Raw genomic sequence first — 21807 nt, 5'->3', positions numbered from 1 at the left:
TGGGAAACCAGTACTTTTATTAGCTAATTCACTTGGACTTTACATTGTAGACTTCCTGACAATGTCTGTTAACCTTCAAATGCCCCAATGTATAATTTTAAGGAGGTTCTCTTTCTCATAACATTCATTGTGAAAGGAGCTGCAATGGGATAGTGTCTTGAAATCAAATGCTGAACTATGTAGCTAAAACAGTAAAAGTACAATTGGTGGGAAATCACATTCAAATTGTACAGTGCCCTGGGTCAGACCACACCTTGAATACTGTATCTAGTTCTGGTCACCAAGGCATTCAAGCACTGGAGCTAGTTCAGAGGAGACCCACAAGACTGGTCCCCAATGACAGAGAAACTTTGGGCTTTTCAACTTTAATAGGAGGACATTGACATATGGCAGTAGAGACACATGATGTGAAGGGCAGACTGGCAACTCTTTGTAAATGAAAAGATAACTTGAATGGTCTTCCTCATCTGTACCTATCCACTAATCTGCTGAAATAACGAAAATAATCCAAGCACATACAGACAGTGAACATTGCTCAGTTGGGACATAGAATCAATTGTTAATGAGTAAGTTTCCTTCGTAGTGATTTCTTTACCTCAATACCTTCCTTCTATCTAATCCTACCCCGATCCCTTATACAAACCATATTATTGGCAGGATTTATCCTGTGTTGAAATTTTTTTAGCTTTCCCATAACAATGAATGACCAGATTTAGCATATGCAAGTTACTCTTAACATAAGCTAATTGTCTTTGTATCTTTAGTTAGCTAATAATATTTTGGATACAGAGAGCATCATTTGAAAGCAAAGCAATGTTGAGGGTGATAGAAGGACAGTTATTTGCAATAATGAAGCGACCTTTGGCAACCAGATGCATGGTGTGGCTCCTGGTGCTTATTAGCTTCAGCATGAATTGTAGCCTTGTGTATTTTTGTGCCCTTTTATATGCAGGAATTCAAATCTATTGGAGATTCCCATAACAGAAAGGCCCAGCCATTTCTTGCTGCAGGAAACATTGACGACAACAGACAGGTAGTGAGCTCCAGCTATAACTCTCCAATTGGCCTATACTCTGCTGACAACATACAAGATGCCCTCCAGGGACAGCTGCGTGGCCTGGCCATTGATCCAGAGGAGCAGTAAGTATAGGGTTTGGATTCTGCTGAGTCTCTCTGTCTTAGACTGGTCTTTGTTCTGTCCAGCTCTTGCTACTTGTACCCACTATATAAAACAAATTATACTCTCCAATGAGCATGTGTTTCGTGGAAGAAATTATTTTGGAAAAATGAAGCATTTTGGAAAAATGAAGCAGAGGTGAAACAAATTAAAGGATTAAATGTTACTACCTTCAATTTTATGGTTGATAAAATCAAGAAACCAGTTCTGCTTTAGAAGGTTTTTGCAGTTGGGGCTCAAGTACCATCTCACTGACATCCACATTTTGACTTGGGAACCCTTTACATTATTGTAGATAGAGGTAGGTTTGAGTTTGAAATGAATTAATTGAGTAAAGGTCCTAGTGTTGTGGTGATAACATTTATCTAATAACATGATCACAGAACAATATGGAAACCCCACAATAATCTCTTTTATTGAGATGCTTAGAGGCTAAACACGATTTTTTCCACTCACTACTAAGCAAGGTTTTATTTCAGGTATCTGTATTATTTTTAACCATTTTTCCTTACAGGAACTAGGCTACTTTGAACACAAGTTCAATACCAGGCCAAAACCCTTCTCAGTAGTTTCCACCTTGAGCAGGTTTTATGCTTTATCTTTGATAGACTGCATGCGTTTATGTCTTGATTTTTGTTTCTGACAAAAGAGGACCAAGGGAATCGCACATGATACAAATATAACATCATCCCTTTCAAAATAGACCTGTTTAATTAATATAGTTCAGCAACCTTGCACAAAAATTGAGTTTCAAATTCTGAAACTTACTATACTGAGCTAACATCTATACCAAAATGCTTTTTGCAATTAAACACAGGTAGTTTTAGTGTAATTTTAGTAGTATTTATTTATTTGTCCATTACTTTTGGGTGCTGCATGTTTCTATAAAGTTTGATAGCAAAGTTCAAATATTGATTTTTGATTTTCAAAGGAGAAAGTGCTTTAATCCCTTGATCCTCTCACATTAAAAATAAAGCGTGGGTTTGATTTGTCTATTATGTATTCCCATGTTTGATTAGATTGTGTTGATTTACTGTTGTTTATAAGCTCCATGACAGCATGTTGTACCAAAGCTTCGCTAATGCGTGATCCCTCGATATCGCATGTCAAGCAGTTTGCATTTTTATCCAAAATCCCGCCTAAAGATGAAGAAACTAAAAGCAAGACCCAGAGCTTTGGAAATCTGAACTATAAAAAGAAAATGCAGGAAATGCACAGTGGGTTGATTGACATCTAAAACAAAAAGATGGGTTAACGTTTAGTGCTGAATTTCATCCAAACTATTAAACTGCCTTGTTCTTTCTGATGCTGATCTATCTGCTACCCATTTACAGCCGGTTCTGTTATGCAATGCAAATAATACTTGACGTTAATGCAATGTGACAACAGCCCATTTGTGGTCTATTTGTGTGTAAACATCCTTGCACAGGAAATAAACCCTTATTCTCGGGACAAATCCACAAAGAAACACTGCTAGATCCAGTTAGGTTTCCTCAAGACCTTTATTTACCAGAAAAATTTGCGGCCCGCACGCAAGGGGCCTACGTCACGGAGCCGCCGCGATTCCAAAAGCAGCGGCTCATTAGCATGTCTGGGGTGGCTGCCCCCCACAGTGACATGGAGGGGGCGGGCGAGCCATCCCCGGCAATAATGTTCAGCACTAATGCATAGGTGCCGGCGCCATTTTTGAAGGGCTTACAGCCCTCAATGAAAATTTAAATTTTAACGGTACAGTGACTTTTAAGTTTTAAAAATGAATAAAATAAGCTTTCCATGCCCTCTCCCACCTCCCCAATGGCATTAGACATCATTCCTGCCCTCCCCGCCACCACCCCCCCGAATATTCACTGTGAAAAATTGACCTTCGCCCCCTAATGTTCAGAACGTTTGTCCTTTACCCCTTCCCATCAGCCCCCTCCGCCGCTGCCACCAAGATCGGTACAGGGCCTGCCAGCGTTGGGGTCAGTGACGGGCCTTCTCCATTGCTATCTTCATTCCACCACCGTTCTCGGTGTCGGAGAGCCTTTAAAATCTAGCCAATAGTCACCAGTGGTGGAGTGAATTATACACAAGCCTGACAATTTTATATTAGAGGTGCTGGGAAACCAGGAGCCAATGTAGGTCAGCAAGGATGCGCTGGTGGGTGAGCAAGAAAGTACTTATTATACATCAATTACCAAAAACCGCTACTGTATTATTACAGGAAAATTCTAAATATACTAAATATACCGAGAGTATTGTAGCCACGTTTTCTGACAATACAAAGATAGGAGGGAAAGCAAGTTTTGAGAAGGACATAAAGGGCTGGATCGTGGCGGGTGGGCCCGGAAAATTCTCCAGGAGAGACCTGCCGTGACCCCTGACACCAGGAAGGCCCCGCAATGTTTTACCCAGTGGCGGCGAGGCCTCGATGCAGCCCCCGTCACCAATTTTCATATGCAAATTATATTAAAATTTAATAATAATTACTTACCTGTAGCGACGGCCGTTCGGAGTTCCGAGGCATGAAACTGGAGGGGAGCGGGGAGGAGTGAAATTTTCAGGGTGAGGCAGGAGGATGGACAGAGGTTGGAGTATAAAAGTAGCGATGTCTTGCTACAGCTGTACAGGGCATTGGTGAGACCTCACCTAGAGTACTGTGTACGGTTTTGGTCCCCTTATTTAAGGAGGGATACACTTACATTGGAGGCAGCTCAGAGAAGTTTCACTACGTTGATTCCTGGGATGAAGGGAACCTTATGAGGAAAGGTTGAGCAGGTTGGGTCCATACTCATTGGCATTTGGAAGAATGAGAGGTGATCTTATTGAAACGTATCAGATTCTGAAGGGGCCTGACAGAGTAGATGCTGAGAGGATGTTTCCCCTCATGGGAGAATCTAGAAAAAGGTGGCGCAGTTTCAGAATTAGAGGTCTCCCATTTGAGATGGAGATGAGGAGGAAATTCTTCTCTCATAGGGTCATTAATCTTTGGAATTCCACACCCCAGAGAGCATTGGAGGCTGGGTCATTGAATATATTCAAGGCTGAGCTGGACAGATTTTTGATCTACAAGGGATAAAGGGTTCTGAGGGACAGGCAGGAAAGTGGAGTTAAGGCCACAATCAGATCAGCAATGATTTTATTGAATGGTGGAGCAGGCTCGAGAGGCCAAATGGCCTACTCTTGCTCCTATTTCTTATGTTATTTTCTTATTAATTATGCAGGACATTCAAAAACATGTTATTACATTAATACTATATTCAAATGTGGCAGTCCTCTCAAAGGCAGAGCACCCAAATGTGTTGCCAGTAATCAAACAGAGGTAGCTTTGGTGAATCTGACAAGTCCGCAAGAATGGAAGACAGTTGCATAACCAAGGATCTTCTGTATGGTGAGGTAGCCGGGGCCAGGTGACCAGTGGGGCACCAAAGCTCCGCTTTAAGGATGCTTGCAAGCATGACATGAAGGCCCTAAATGCCGACTGTCGCACCTGGGAGTCACTAGCTTGTGAAAGAGGGAAATGGCGACACATCCTGTGTATTGGTGTGCACTACCATGACGACCAGCGGCAACAGACGACAATGTCAAAAACAACAATTCACAGTGTCACTTGGCAGCTTCACATGCAGCACTTGTGGCAGAGCCTGCCTCGCAAGGATTGACCTTCACAGCCATCAGCAAAGAGCAGACACCCCCAAAAAATGGATTATTTGCTATGTGTCCATCATTTTTCATAGATGGAAGGATGCCAACCACATTCATAAACCTACTGTACAAATTAAACAGTGCATGCATAAGCCTACTATTGTAGCAACACATTAAGAAATCTATTTCAATAATATAGCACATAAACCTTATGGACCAATTATATAGTACATTTAAAAACCTACCTACATTCAGAAACTTGCTACAGAATATTCATTAACCTTTTACTGTATTATACAATACATTCATTAACCTGCTATTGCACTAATTACAAAATACACTCATTAATTTGCTACTGAATTAATCGTACAGTTCATTCATTAACGTACTAGTACAGTATATTCAGAAAACTTATTGTACAAATGCTAGTTAAAAATTGACTTCAAATGGCTTAGCAACAAACACTTTGAAAGCATTTCTCTTTGCAAACTAGCAAAAATGTATAGTGATTCAACAAAACTGTAAACTGTCATATAAATTGAATCAATATATTTTACCCACTAATAGGATAAATAGTGATTTCCTAATCCATTACAACAGAAACCCTGGAAATAAATGTACATTTTCATATAACATGGCTATCTTATGAAATTAGGAAGTAAAACCCCTGCATGTAGGGCTGCAATAAGCTTCGCACTGAATCCTTATGCTATTGCGCTGTAATGCAGTTGGTAAGAAAATGGAGAATTACATTGCGTATAACCCCGTCTTAAGAAATATGACTCTAACAATATTTGAACATTTTATAATACTGTTTGGGACATTTTAACTATTCTAAAATGTAACAGTTTTTGTTATAAAGAACGACAACAACACAATCTAACAAAAGCCTGAACTTTAAAGCTGCAGAATCTCATTTCCACTATCCAAATTTATCGACTTCATAAACTAAAAGTCTTCATCTACCAGGACAAGTTTAGAACTGACCATGCTGGCTGGGATATTATTGCCTTTACCGGGTGAATGTTTTTTTGTTAGAGGTTTTCGTACAAGTCTATCAATTATTAAAGACAAGGAATACACAAACATAAGGTTTCTGTGATATTACAAAATGCAACTTTACCAGATCAATATAATTCTGCAGTTTAATATTGCACATGGAAAGAATTCATACAGACTTTTAGGGGGAATTGTAACCCCCAAAAAAGGGCAGGTTTGGGTCACGTGGGGAGTTAAAGGGTTAAAAATCTGAATCCTGACCCCATCCTGGCTCCAACCCACCCACTTCCGATTTTAATAGAGGAGGGCAGTACTGGGCAGGAAACCGATCAGTTCCCAGAAGATGAGAAGGCATTTTAAATATTAGAAAGAGGCTGTGTGCCTTATTTTTATTCACCATCCACCGAATCAGTCCTTTTTTTTTTGTCTATTCTGTGTCTCACCCCGTTTTTTTCATTATTTTTGCATCGATCTCTTTTTTTTCATATAAGGTGGCCTTTATACCCCAGGCCCCTTTTATTTTGCTTCAGGGGGCCTTTATTCCCCAGGCCCCCTTTATATACATTTTAAAGAAATAACTTTATTAAAACAGATAAATAAAACAAAACTCAAATTAAAATGCCATTCTTGGCATCGATGATGTACTCCAGCCCCTGCGGTGCCCACCGGTCACGGAAAGCCTCAAGCGAACCGGCCGACACGGCATGCTCCTTCTCCAGGGACACCCGGGTGTGAACGTAACCTCGGAAGAGGGGCAGACAATCAGGGCGGATGGACCCCCCGATGGCCCGCAGCCTGAACCTGTGAATTGCCACCTTGGCCAGGCCCAGGAGCTGACCGACGAGGAGATCCTCCTCCCAGCCCAGCCCCCTCTGCACCGGGTGCCCAAAGATCAGGAGTGTGGGACTGAAGTGCAGCCAAAACTTGAGGAGCAGCCCCTTTAAATACTCAAAGAGGGGCTGCAACCTCACACACTCCATATAAACATGGACTCGACCAGGCTGCGGAAATTACAGGCGGCCTGGGAGTTCGTGAACCTACTTAAAAATCGATTGCAAGGAACTGCCCTGTGCAGTAGCCTCCACCCAGGTCCCCGATATAAAGGGAGAGGACTCCTGCATAGAGAGTCCTCCACCGGGGATTCCTCTCACTGCCAGATGGCAACACGGACCGCCACGGCGTGTCTGGGCGGCAGACGAGGGCGAGGAAGTGGAGAGTGTGCAGGAGCAGCCCATACAGGAAATCCCTCCGTGCCTTGTGGAATGGCACGGAGGGCACTTCCAAGAGGCGGCTCAGGTTGTGTGGGACCGGCTCCCGAGGAGGGTTCGGGGCCTGGGTCCGATGAGCAGTTCCGGTCGAGCAGGGATCAGCTCGGCTAGGAGCGCTCCGTACTCCTGAGCCCCCTCGTCACCTGCAGTGAGGGACATCCCGGGAGTTTTGGCTACTCCTCCGCCTGTCAGTCTGTCCCCTGAGCCAGTCGCCCGGACAGCCGGGGTGCTCTCCTCTGCTGGTGTGAGAGCGCCCTAACTGGAAGCGATCATGTTCCAGACTCTGAATAGATCCCGGTAAAAGACAGGCAACTCCCTCAGAGAGGCACAGCTAATGTTCTCTGCCGGGAGCTACGTGATGTCTTGAATGCAGTGCCCTGGTGGAAAATATATATCGCCAGCTCACACCATCTAGTTGGGCACTTGACGTATAGGTATCTCTGCATGGTCTGAAGGCGGAGAGTCACAGCCTGGGTGCAGACACACACCAGTGACTGGCCACAGACACACACCAGTGACTGGCCACCTTCCTCAATTGGGAGACTCAGGACCGCGGCAGAGACCCACGATGAGCTTCTTGATCTTGGTGACAAATGCAGGGGTTGGGGCCAAAGTGACCAACCAGTACCACAGCACTGAAGCCACCAGTTGGTTCATGAGCAGCGCTTGGCTCCTGTAGGAAGTCACGGAGCAGTCCTGCCCAGCGCCCCAGCTGAGTGGTGACTTTCACCTCCAACTCCTGCCAGTTTGCTGGCCAGGCTTCCTCCAGAGGTGGACTCTCAGATAGAGGAGGTGTGTGGTGCTCCACGCAAAAGGTGTCAACTCCTCCGTCAGGGAGTTTACCTGCCACTGACCCACCAGGAGTCCGGAACATTTCTCCCAACTGATCCTCGCGGAGGACGCGGCAGAAAAGGTCTGCTGGCACTCGTGCATCCTCCGCAAGTCAACGGGATCTGTGACCGTGAGGAGCACGTCATCGGTGTAAGCCAAGAAGACGACCCGCATGCCCGACCCGCACAGAGCCAAACCCATCAACCTCCTGCGAAGCAGGCACAGGAATGGCTCCGTGCAGATGGTATATAATTGGCCGGATATGGGGCATCCCTGACGCACTTCTCTCCAAAAGCGAAGGGGCACCATCAAGGATCTGTTAACTTTAACCAGACACTCTGCAGCGGCATATAAAAATCGGACCCGGGCCACAAAATGCGGCTCGAGTCCGAACGCACGCATAGTCCCAAAAAGATATTCGTGATCCACCTTGTCGAACGCCTTCTCCTGATCGAGGGAGAGAAAGGCGACCGACAGACCAGTCCTCTGGGAAAGATGGATCTGGTCCCGGACCAGGTGGATGTTGTCCTGGATGGACCGTCCCCGGACCATGTAGGACTGGTTGGGATGGATCTATGTGGGCCAGCACAGAGCCCAGGCAGATAGACATAGCCCGGGCAAAGATCTTATAATCCGTGTTGAGGAGGGAGACTGGACACCAGATCTTAAGCAGGTGGAGATTGTCCCTCTTTGGCAATAGGACGATGACTACCCTGCTTCACAAGAGGGCATCTGCCCGGTTGCCAGGCTTTCCCCCAGGACCCACGCATAATCGCCCTCCCGGAAGTACCAGAACACCCTGAGGAACTCCATGGTCAGCCCGCCTAGCCCCAGGGATTTGCCCCTTGAGAGTTGGTGGAGGGCGCCGGTCAGCTCCGCCAATGTCAGCGGAGCTTCTAATCCTTCGGCACCCCTGAATCAGTCCTTGGACATCCCCTCCGCAGATCGCCTCCCTTGCCCCTGGGATTGGACCAGCACACCAGCCCCGGCTGAGGCACAGACCTAAGTAATCTTGCAGCCTCTGCTAGAGAGCCCCCTACTCAACTGGAAGCCAGGCCTGTCAATCAGGTTGGCTTCCAGGCAAGGAACCGGTCAGTGAAGTCACACACATGCTGTGAACATAGAACTGTGGAATTAAAGTGTGTAAGGGAATCTCAGATTTCCTGCACTCTACAGGCACCTCCCTCTCCCCACCCTGCCCACTCATGGCAGATTCAGAAAGTTAAAATCCTCCCCCCACCCCGACTTAGTCTCAGCTGTACAAAGCAATCACACATGTATGTGTGTATGTTAAAGCAGGAACTGTGTAACAGGTATCTTTGGCATCCTTTTAGCCCCTTGTTTCAAGGTCGAGGTGCAGTTTTGAATTTACATCTAGGGATAGCGGTTTTGGACAATTCTGGTATGCAAATATTCAAAGCAGCATTGCTGTAAAACAATTTTATTTCCTCCTCCTTTCTACTACAACCCAAATGGTGAGACAGACCTTTGGAGTTTGACTTCTGTGGAAGGAAGAAAATTTCATATTTATGCAGTAACAAAGAGATTTGTTCTCATGACTGTAGCAGCACAAAGTTGAGGCACATATAATCAGAGATGGTTGAGTAGAGAAGGCACTCATCACACCATAAACTATACTCTAGGGAAGTATCATTTCCCATGACGGGACTGTTATTCTAGTAGTCCTGAATCTTATCAGGGATTGCTTTTCTAAATAAAATATTTGCAATTGGAGAAATAGCAAGAAGGACTGATTTTTTGTTCAGTGATATCCTTGCCTAACAAAATGGAATTTCAGTTGCCATGTGAAAGTGTAACGAAAATATCTAAATTTTTCTTTATTATAGTCATCTAATGCTACATGCCAACAAATAATGGCCTGGATCTTAGGGTGGCAATATCAGTGTTTGCCGTCATTACTTCACTGAAACTGACAGTGACTTTGGGAAACCGGACATGTGCAGAATAACATGGAAATCGAGAAGTTGCTGTCAGTTATTCTACACTCCTCCACAGAATGCACTGTTGAGATCTCCCAGAGTGCAATCTTTAAGCAATAAGTGAATTGACAAAAACTTCCACTTTTACTCTGTTAAGTCTCACTATAAAACTCTTGAAAAGTTACACCTTGTTGAATGAGATGTAACTGGGTTGTTAACAGCATTCAGCTTCATAATTACTGCTAAACACCCTCTCTGGCCCTGAAAAACTAAATTTATATTTGTGGAATGTCAAATCTTTCCATTATGATAAAGAAAATTCACATTTTTAAAATAATTTTTAAGGTCTGTTTATAATATTCTAACTTCTATTTTAATCCAATCATTATAAATTATTTTGTTATCTGAAAATTGAAATTAAAAGTGAAGGATAAAGTGCTTGTAACTTCCTGGCTTGCTGTCTGTGAGAATACTTCAATGCGATTGGCTGTTTACCCTGCTTGCTGACATCAGTGCTGCTGGATCCTTGGAGATCACCTTGGCTTGACATCAGATTTAAACTGTCATCGGGAAAGGGGAAATCCATGCCATAGAGATTGCTAGATCTTTGTGGGCAGCTTTCTTCAAGGCCAGTGGTTAGTGTTGTTATTTTGCTGCTGACTACAAAATGCAGCCCAATCACTAACGGCATCCCGGATTGTGATGAGCGATAATGTCGAAAGTGATGGAATTCCTCCCCTATAAATTTTCATTGATCTGTTAAGGTTTGCAGCTTGCTGAAGTTCACAAGTTTGATGAGAAATCTTATTATATCTGTTCTGGAGGGTTGGAGTTTCACTGAAGAGAATTGCAGTGTTACCTAATACAGGGAAATGCAAGGTGCCATGGCACAGATTATTGTTCTGAGGTTGGGAATTGGGTTGTGTCATTAGAACATCATAGGTAGAGGAAACTCAACTTTAGTATTAACCTGTTTCACATCTGGTTTAAGAGCATTTAGTGATATGCATGGATTTCTCGAACTTAAATCAGTCTCACCTGAAGGATTTGTTAATCTCAAAGCATTGTCACAGAAGATGAATTTCAGAAATAACTACACAGCATTTCTGATACATCACCTGATGAAGAAAAAGTTTTCACTTTGTATTTTTTGTTGTCTTTAGTTTACAAATTATAATATATGATAGTAATTTGGTTCATATGTATGGTCATAAGTAGATAGTTCACCTTCCATTACAGCTGGGAGGAGCAAGTGCAGCAGTCCTTCTGCAGCTGGTACCACTGACTCATGTGAATTGACAACCTCAACAAAATTTTGCCCTGAATAGAACTGTCAAGGTGAAGCTTCCAAGCCAAGATTAGGCATGCTCAGTTTAACTCCCCCATGCAGTTGTATTCTGAAGGCAACACTGCCGAAATATTGGTGTGCCAGGTTACTGCGCTATTTGGTATGCCAGGTTACTTCACCCTTCTATTTAAGGCAATTGAAGTTAAAGCATGAAATGTGTAATTTGGAAGTTCCCTTTCTCTTCCATAACTGCCCTTGAAAGACATGGGCTGAATATTTAGCCCCCACCGGCGGGGAAGGGGGCGGGAGTCGGCAAGCGAAGAATTTCATGCCACCAGCTGGCATGCAGGTTCCCCAGCTCCATCCCGCCCTGTGCCATTTTCCCAGAGATGAGATTGGGGGTCAATGACGGGTAGCCAAGTGAGTTGCTTATGGGCCTATTAAGGCCAGTTGTCAGAGGCCGACTGGTATATTCCAGTCGCCGCCAGGTCCCAGTAGCTGGTGGGGGAAGAGTGCAGTTGCCTGGAGGCAGCCTCCTGGCAGAAGACTGGGAGTTCAGTGCTCCAGGCAGGCTTAGAGACCCTCCCTGCCTGCCTGGGTTCAGCAATAGCCGCAGGTTGCCCTGTGGTGGCTCAGCTGCTAAAGCCATTTTTATTTTAAATTTGAAAAGGTTGGAGAGAAAGGGTGCCTCTATTTTTTTGTATCCTCTCACTCACTTACCTGCCATGGCATCCTGTTGCTGCTTTCAAGCAGGAGGCCGTCCTATTGGATCCTTAATTGGACGGCGAGCCCACCCTCTGGCTATTAATTAACCAATTTGGGGAAAATCACAGGTAAGTGACTATTTCCCATACAATGCAGGCTCTGACCCCCATTTGAGCTTGATGGCAGGGTCCTGAAGCCCAGAAGAAAATCCTGTCCATGCTCTCAGCTACTCTATGTCAAAGGTATATTGCCTACAATGTCAGATCTTTTCTGGTTAAGTGTAAAATCACAGGTAACAACCATTTAGCAACATTTAGCTGGAGGTCCCAGTGCAAGAAATCTCCCAGAACTGGAAAACAAGATGGTTGATTCAAGTTGTTAGTATACCCGGCACTAAAATATCTTGCAAGCAATCTATTTGGTTAGTGTTACGACCTCAGTGAGGTCATTAACATGAAAAATACGAGCTATGAACCCCCAGACCAACTTCAAATATTACACAATAGAGTTCATGTTTTAAGACTTTTATTATAATAACTAAACGAAAATAAATCCCCAATTAACTGAATTGCACTTTGTAAGTAGTTGATACCCCAAGTTACAAAGAAAGGTATTTTCTTTACTTATTTAAATACTTGAAATATTTCGTTTGTGTAAATGATTTTGCCAGAGAGGGGAAAAGTGCATTCTGCTCTGACTGTGCAGTATTGCAGTTTACAGCGTGACTGCCATTACAGTCATTTTACAGCAACCTATTAGGGTCTCATAGCTCATACATTGAAATACATTGAAGCTACACAATTAAGCTACACAGTCCTTTTTGACAGTGAAATCCTTTGTGGTTAAAAGTCCAAACTCCTCCCAGTTGCAAAGGGTTGTATCGCCCAGACTATTTCAACAATCAATGTTCTCTTCGCTCTCTTCTCTGAACACTTCCAACCTGGAGGTGCATGAATAAGGCATTTCCTGGTGATTCTGCTGGTCTTCTACTTCTCTGCAAGCTTAGGCTTTCAAAACAAGTCTTCGCAATCTTTTACTGTAACAAGCTTCCAAGAGCAGGTGTCTCCTCTCTCTCTGTCTTGAAGCAGCACTGCTGGTTTCTTCTCTTACAGCCTGCTGTGAGGCTAGAACTGCTGAGTTCCCTTCTTCCAGCCTGCTTTGAGGCCACAACCGTTGGTGTCTTCTCTTACAGCCTGTTTGCCCTCAGAAGGTCTATGAAATTTATCTGGACTCCGAAGTCAATAGCTTATTTTTCTGCTCCAAAGTGCAGAATCCAGAAGTCTGATTTCACAAAGCCACTTGGGCCATTCCATTGTTTCCAGGCCCTAACAACTGCCTGATACATTTACATCTTCCAAATTACTGACTCCTTGTTTTACGACCCACAAATCTGGGAGGGTGAAGCCCATTGTTCCTCAGGTGTTAGCCCTGCAGTCTCTGTTTTTCAGAAGGCAGTCTTTGAACTGTGTTCTTTGTTGTCCTAGTAACCTTTCACAGAGCGAAGGTGAGGTCACCTGACCTTCTGGACTCCATCTTGAACTTTTAAAAATCACAGTTTTTAAACCATAATCATGTTACAAGATTCATAACAGCATATAAAAGCCACACACTTCACACAATTCTTTTGCATACTAGTCCTTTGAATATCCTTGCTACCATACAGATCACTCATCCAGGCTCTGCTTCCTGGTCATTTGCACAAGTAAATTCTCAAGATTAAGATCCTTTTTCCCCTGCAGTGCTTTACACTTCCACATCTCCAGTTCTATATTTCCATCTTGGTCTTACATGCTGCTAGCAACGGCTTCTTTTTATTCCATGGCAAATTCCAAAATTGGACTGAAATCCAAACACTTGAGTCAAGCACTAGATACATAAAATTTTAAACTTAAAATGCTAAGCATTATTGTTAAATGTTCGCACTCTTGTGCTGCTTAGCAATTAGGTAATGATCACCCTACGTAAACCTAAATAAGAGCTCAGTTGGAGCACTGTGACCTGTATTGGGCTGCACACTATTGGAAGGGCATTGAGGCTGTACTGCAGGTTTACTAGGTTGCTGTCTGGCATGAAGAAATACAAATACAAATAGAACAATGCATATTACAGGCAATATAATAAAAGTATTTAAAATTATGAAATGGTGGCACAGCATAGATAGAAGCAAACTGTCTCAATAGTTGAGGGATCAAGAACAGGGGAAATGGATGCAAGATTAAACATAAGAGATTTACAAACGAGGGCAGGAGAAACTTCTTCAGGGAGATGTGAGAATGTGGAATTCACTTCCAGACTTGGTGGTTGAGGCAGAAATTATGTCAACATACAAGATTAGTTTGGATAGCTGGATGAAGGTATAGGTATTGAAGGGATAAGGGAGTAGGGGGAATATTTGGGATTAGAACTACTTATTCGTGTGGAGGTTAAACAATGACATGGACTGGTTGACCTAAATAATGCATTTCCCTCTTGTAGCTTCAATATATTTCAATGCATGAGCTGAGACCCTTATAGGTTGCTGTAAAATGACTGTAACGACAGACACGCTGTAAACTGCAATACTGCACAGTCAGAGCAGAATGCACTTTTCCATCCGAAAGTAAAGGAAATAAGAGAGAAACAAGAGAGAGAGAAAAAACAAACCAGCAAAGAAAAACAAAACAAAACGGGGGCAGAGATTACAATCTAAAATTGTTGAACTCAATGTTCAGTCCAGACAGCTATAAAGTGCCCAGGTGACAGATGAGGTTCTGTTCCTTGAAAGAAAGAAAGAATGCAGTGCTAGATCTGGTTCTGAATAATTAAACATGACGAGTAAGTGAGCTGAAGTTAAAAAAAAATCTGTAAAACAGTTATCATAACCTAATAAGGTCACATTAAAAATACATGAACAAAAGGTGGAGTCAAAGATGACGTTTTTGGACTGCAAACTAGCATGATTCAGAGTGATGAAGAAGACCTAGCCCAGATTAACTGACTGGACAAAAATTGCCAATCAAGCAATGGGTAATCATTGGGAGATTTTTAAATCTGAGATGGATAAAGTAAAGATTAAACACAGATTAAGTAGAGGAGAAAAGGGGAAATGTTAAATACTGGAATCGCATGGATAGAGAGGCTGGAACAAAAAGTATTTAATTAACAAGTTATGCGATAAATATAGGGAAGATAATACAGAATAAAACTATGAGAAATAAGTAAAAGTGTAGAATATGAAGATTCAAAGAATAGAAGTATGAAAGGGAAGCAAAAAGATTAGGAATGCTGAGGGAGGATGATGTTCAGTACTTGACATTTTTTCCATTAACTTTCATCTGCTCTTGCTCTGCTCACTTAAATACTCCACCTTGTTCATTCTGTAATTTCTGCACTGCCTCTGGGGATTCCTTTGCGCCTTCTAGGAGATAGAATTGATCTTGGGTATTAGCACAAGATGGGTGATAGCCCATCAGCAGCCTGTTTAACACATTGCTTGATTTGCTTTTCCAACTGACTTTAATGGAAATGATTTTAATGGTGAGGTGCGAAACAGACTGCAATTCACCATCACCTGTTTAGTAGTATTGTGGAAGGCCAATTTCACCTCCCCTAGTTTGATAACATCTATACATGTTACCAATTTGCATTGACTTTCTAAAAACAACTCTTCATTCAACTAACAAAATTCATACAGTGTAAAATGTCCTTTCATCTACTGGTTTACTGTAGTCATGTAAAGTAAAAATTATGTATAAAATGAGCTGTAAGAAAGTGGAACCATCTAGAAAATAGAGATTAAGAAACTGCCAAATATTATTAGAGTCTATAAATATTATCTCTAACGCTGAATGCAGCTTAAAAAAATTATTTCTGCTTACTGCAACTTACATGTTCGTACAGACCTGAACCAGCACCAGGAGTTCAAAACTCAGAGGTCTACAAGATGCTACACAACAACCAAGATGAAAGAAGTGAACCAAGGCAATCTGGGTCCTTCCGAGCAATCCAGGATTATCTGGAGACAGACGAAAGTGGTGAGCATCATTGAATCATATCGTACGTGTTTGATCATAAGGCCTGGGCATCTGTCCCATTGTTGGTATTCATGTGTTTGTAACATCAGTGGGTGAAGGGATACTTGGGCTCAAGCGGTAAGTCACTGTGCAATGCATATAGAGTGGAAAGATGTCAGTTCTAATTGGGAGTGGTGACACGAAGAAGGGATTGTGGAAATAACTCATTGTCTCAGTCACAAATATATTTCCACCTGTCACTTTGTTTATATACCAAGCAAAGCCTCCACATAATGGCTGATCGGACTGTGATATTAGCTCGATTTACAGCAGTTATATTTGTGGAGCTGGCCCGCAGATTGTTCAACAGTGATTATTACAAATTCAGAATCATTTTTAATCATCATTTAATTTCCTGTTAAATGACAAAGGTAATCGTCCAATGGTTACTAGAAGTGTGAGGGCTCCAGTGACAAAAGTCGGTGCTTCAACAGGAAGTGTTCAAAAGCTGCCACTGTGTGACAAGTGTGGAAATGGAATAGTGTAAGTATGTTTACAAAGGAAGAAGATTTACTGTAATAGCAGCAAGATGAATCCTGCTTGAAAGCAGGCTTTAAGCTTTCCTACCTTTTTGTTATTATTTCTGACTGACACGAAAATCAGCTGCATTGCTTTGAGCCGTGACCTAGAAATTGTGGCACAGGAGGCAGGGGTGAGGGGGGCTGGGAGTGAGGGGGGGCGGTGCAGGAATCCATCTTGCCTCTTCTTAATTTAAGCCCCTCCTGAGTAATAATTTTATGAAGTTCCTTTTTCTAACTAATTCCATTTTCCTGCTTTTCAAACAAAACCGCAATAGGAAGCTGGGTTGTGCTGTGGATTAGCCCACTGCCCTTTCCACTCTGAGGCCCGCAGGTTAAACCAGCCCAAATTGATGGGACAACTGCAAGAGTTCTACATGAACTGAGTTTGCCAGCCTCATGATTCAGATGTTGGTTTACATTTCTGGACAGATGCTCAATTAGCGGTCAACAGGTGCCAGTCATGTCACAATTGTGTTACCCATGGGTGTCATACAGCCTACAGGCAGACAAATCTTTCAGTTCCCCGAATTGGATTATTATAAAGTAGCCATGTGATAGAGTAGGCTTTTATGTTATAAAATGTTGTGCATTGAATAAAACATTTAATTGTAATACAACTGCTCTATGGAGACTAACTCTCACCGAACAAGTAAAGCTTGACTTCTCATTGTTTGGCACACAGTCGTGGGGGGATGTCTTCCTCCGCACGCTGTGTGTAACAAGATCATAAATCTACTTATAAAAGGTTTACAATGTTGCTACACATTGTAAAAAGACAAAATCCTCGCCTGAGATTAAAGCTTATAAAAGAGACTGTGGTTCTTGGATGTTGTTCCAAGAAAGTCGATCACTCAGTAATTCAGCAATGTCCCTTCTTTTTAAAAGGGACAGCAGTCATCACCAAAAGTTGTTTAGTCAACTAATTTTGGGGGCAAAAATGAAACTTGGATGGTCTGGTTCCTCCTCCTCTTCCCCAGCAAAGGCAGTAGCCTGGAAATTCTATTCCCCGGTTGGGGGTGAAAGGTGATATTATGGCATGACAGTGTCGGGGGGGGGGTTGGGGGGGATGGTGGGAGTGAGGGGTTGGTGAGGCAGCAGCTGTTACTTAAACTTTTATGTCCTGGACTGATTTCAGGAGTGTATTTTGGGCATTTCTCAGCTATTCCTGAAATTCTGCCTATCTTTGCTCCTGATAGCAAGCAAAGGATTCAGTGGGCCTACGATCAGACATGAGTTTCATTTTAACACCTGAAGGCCCCAAAGGTAATCAATCCTACGGACTACTGTAAGAATTCCCCTGTGGACAATGAAGATATCCTTCCTTCTATTAAGCCTCAGCCTTTTAAGGCTTCAGCTGCCCACTATTGGAATGGCCCCAAGTCCTCATCAGGACAAGTGTCTCTGTTGCAGTGATACAGGTGCTGATCAGCAGCTCCAAACATTTAAATGCCCCTCTCCTTGGGAACTAGGACAAGGTCAGCAGCTGGACAAAGAAGCACTTCCACCCACATCAAACGCTCCTCCAAAAGAGGGTCCACAAAAGATCTAGCCTCATACCTCTTTAAAGGTAGAAATGTTAGATTTCAAAGAAAATTTGAATTTCTATTTGAATGTGCCTGGTGCTCAAAATCCTGCCCTGCCTTTTACATGTTGTAATATTCATTAAGTAAAAGGATAACAGGCTACTGTATGACTGCTCATGTTCAGCTTTAATGATTGACTATTTTGTGTAGTCAAATTCGTAGGCTGCCTGTTTCAGGCACGCGTCCTGGGTGACTAAAGGTCGCCTGATTCAATTTCACGTACTGCTTCCCGGGTCAATTGGGGCATGATCAGATTTTAGACTCCGATTTATTTACTTCCCACACAAAAATTGGCTGCATCAATGCCCAATTTCTCCCCTCTCCCCAAACCAGTGTTACTTTCAGTTCCTAAATCGTAAAATTATGTCTATGCTGGATACTTGCACTCTAACACAATTATCGTAAAATAATTCTTACACAGCGGCACAGTGGTCAAGGCCCGTGACAAGTATCGACACCCAGAATGTTTTGTCTGCTCCGACTGTGGTGTGAACCTCAAGCAGAAGGGTTACTTTTTCATAGAAGGACAACTGTACTGTGACGTCCACGCAAGAGCACGAACAAAACCACCAGAGGGATATGATGCTGTACCTGTTTATTCGAAAATGAAGGCTTAATTTTCCTGCAGAGGTGTAAAAGGAAACTACAGATCAGATCCATTAATTTGAGAAGCCTACCTTGTCGCTGTTTTGCTGAACCCCACAATATGTGGTTAATCTTTAAATGCAAATGGTCTTCCAATGCAAGATATATTTAGAAAATGCAACTTGATTCAATTATCCATGTTAGCAGATTGCTACCTTGTAGACCATGCAGAAAGAAACACTGCTGTATGCATTGGCACAGTGATATAACTCATTATAGTATTAACTACTTAGTTTGTATAATCACATCTGTCAAAGCAATAAAATTGATACATTGTTAAAACACATTGTACAATGAGTGCAAATAAAAGATACTGAGCACCAGGCTAATAGGCTTCTAAAATGTACATTAAACAAATGTTCTGGCAGACATGCATCATACTTTAATGGTGTGTAGGGTGGGGGTTTACAAAATGCAAACATTATTGAATCATTGGGCAGAATTTTTACTGACTTGGCCCACAGGGAGTGGGTCAGTCAGAAAGCTGTGGTGTACCCACAGTTCAGGATTTCCCCCACAAGCTGTGAGCTCGGGGCCGGGGAAATCGACCCCGGGGAAGGTGGGGTCAATCAGGGATCATCATTGGGTGGTGGGGGTTGACTGGAGGAGGGTCAGTGAATGGTGGGGGCGATTGGCGAGGATTCAAATCAGCTGGGCTGGATTTCGGATGCTGACGCTCAGAGGGCTGTTCTTGCAATTAGATACCACCTGAATAGTAATTGAGTGAAGCGCATCGAGTTCATATGAAGAGCCCTGAAGTCTAGATGGCACCATGTGTTGCTTTCCATTCGAGGGAAGCCAGCCGCCCATTGAAAATCCTTTGTTCTGTCCAGCCTGTGCATCCTTTCCACAGGGAAAATCTCTATAAAGATGCTGTCCATTACAAACGCAGCATTTGTTATTTACCTCATGCACATACACACTGCAGACTGCCTAATTTGTCAGATGTCACCTGGTGTTTTTAAAGGGATCCAGTAGTGTGGAAGCCTCAGGCTGTGGTAACCTTCACTTGCACTGGAGGCGCCACCCTGACATAGATGTTAACTACATATCTGCCGGAGATGGCACATTTCTGTACCCAGCCTGTCTTTAGAAGTGGAGGCAGTGAAGACAGGACCCCTTCTGACATCCCCACATACATGTGAAAGGGTCTATTATCACTGGCTCCATGGCTGTGCAAAAGACACCTCAGGGGTTAGACATTGCAGCTGCATTTCTTCGGCCCTCACAGACTCTTCTTCCTCAACTCAATTTTGCAGTTCATTTAAACTCCATACAGGAATAATCAAGCTCACTTTTTTGTATGGTGCGATTTGAATGCAAGAGAGGAAATGAGAAGAATTTCTTTTACACAGCGAGTTGTTATGATTTGGAATGCACTGCCTGAAAGGGTGGTGGAAGCAGATTCAGCAGTAACTTTCAAAAGGGAATTGGATATATACATGAAAAGGAAAGAATTTGTAGGAATATAAGGAAAGAACAGAGGAGTGGAATTAATTGGATAGCTCTTTCAAAAAGCCAACATTGGTGCGATGGGCCAAATAGACTACTTTTGTGCTGTAAGATTCAATATGAAGGAAAGCTTTGGCAGAGAGAAAAAAAAATTTTTAAATGAGTATTATCCAGCAGAACCAGTCATAGGACAAAGTGCAGCAAGGATGAAATAAAAATGCAAGGAAAATTACCTGGTTCAAAAGCTTAACATCCAATGTATTTGATACAAAAAGATATAGCACCTTATCATTTTTCTCCAGGACATCCCAAAGCATTTCACATGCAATGAGCTACTTTGTCCAGTACAATTAGTGTTAGATGGATGAACAAACAGCAAAAGAGATGAGGAACTAATTACTCAATTTTTGGGCTAATATTACTTGACAGAATGATCTTAGCCAGACAGCTAGGAGAATTCCTCACTCTTCTCTTGAATAGAGGCATGAAATCCACATGAACTGGCCAATGGGACCAAAGTTTAATGTCTCATCTGGAAGACATTACCTTCAACAATGCAGCACTCCTGCAGTACTGCACTCACAACCCGCAGGCTCAGTGCTCAGTGCTAACAGCTGAGCCAAGCTAATATTGTGCGACACACTTCTTTAAAACTGTGGATTGTTCGACTCCACTTTACCCCTCAGTAATTCTGGTAATTAATGAAGTTATTATCGTGTTATATTCCCTGTTGACATCATTGAGTTTGGTCCATGTAATCTCCTGGAGGAATTTTCCAGAGTATTTTTCCCTTTATTGGCTCCAGGTTTTCTTGCTGTTTTTTTTTCTCTTTACCTCGCCCAGGAGCTAACATGACTGCAGGGCTGGGTGAGAAAGCAGTGTTTAGCCATGATAGTCCAGTCACCATGGTGCAGAACAGGCTTGAAGGACCAGCTGGTTTTATCTTGCCCTTCAATTTTGTAAATTCATATGTAATCTGCTGAAGTTAAACCTCCACCTCAAGAATATTAATCACACAATATTTAAATGTCTTACTTAATTTTCAGGGTATAGATAAATCAACACCTTTAATATATTTATTGCAAGAGTTACATTTGTCATCCATCTATCCATCAGTTTCTCATTTCTAATGTGATTTTCTGAAACTGTTGCTGAAACTTGCACTGAAGGCCATCCTACCAACAGGGAGAACTGCGGAGTTTTCCACACTCCATTTACCACTCAGTGTTCCAAGCAGGGAGTTAAAGACTTATTGAGATAGCTTTAACCCCCATGTCTTATTTGATTGGCTCCCAATTATCTCACTCAGAGAAGCCCCTCCTCCACCTTCCTCAAAATTCTAGTTGGCTTTCCCCATAATTCGTGTTTTCTAACTGGCTCTGCTTGAGTTGCAGAATCTTATTTAAAAATGCATTCTAAACTGGCATAGAATGCGATGTTCAGCTTGAGAGCAATGGGTAGGTTTTCAGCTAATTTCTTCTAAGAAAACTTACTGTCGGTATTCTAAATGACTTCTGAACTAGATATCAAAAGAAGCCAAGAAAGTGTAACATGACCCACTATACTTATGGTATTACATGTGGAACATTATGTCCAAGTGTGATCACCATACTTAAGAAATGTCGGCAGTCAGGATAGAGAGGAGGGCAACAAAATTATTACTAACTTATAAAGATGGATGAGTGAAAATAAACTGATTCTTAGTAGAAATCGGGAGCTATA

The 21807-nt window shown here is 42.6% G+C and overlaps 1 protein-coding gene across 1 annotated transcript in view; it reads left to right on the top strand.

Moving 5' to 3' along the window:
* Positions 1–18958, top strand: part of pdlim3b (PDZ and LIM domain 3b) — a 92067-nt gene extending 73109 nt beyond the window's left edge. The window contains exons 4-7 of the mRNA XM_068028788.1: positions 953–1140; positions 15712–15845; positions 16256–16367; positions 18410–18958. Coding sequence (XP_067884889.1) covers positions 953–1140; positions 15712–15845; positions 16256–16367; positions 18410–18605 — 630 coding nt within the window. The 3' untranslated portion in view covers positions 18606–18958. The remainder of the gene's footprint in view (positions 1–952; positions 1141–15711; positions 15846–16255; positions 16368–18409) is intronic.
* Positions 18959–21807: the final 2849 nt, after the last annotated feature.

This window comes from Heterodontus francisci, chromosome 4, assembly GCF_036365525.1.
Source record: "Heterodontus francisci isolate sHetFra1 chromosome 4, sHetFra1.hap1, whole genome shotgun sequence".
Taxonomy (NCBI): Eukaryota; Metazoa; Chordata; class Chondrichthyes; order Heterodontiformes; family Heterodontidae; genus Heterodontus; species Heterodontus francisci.
Note: the sequence above shows the minus strand (reverse complement) of the source record. Positions and strands in the feature narration are given on the sequence as shown.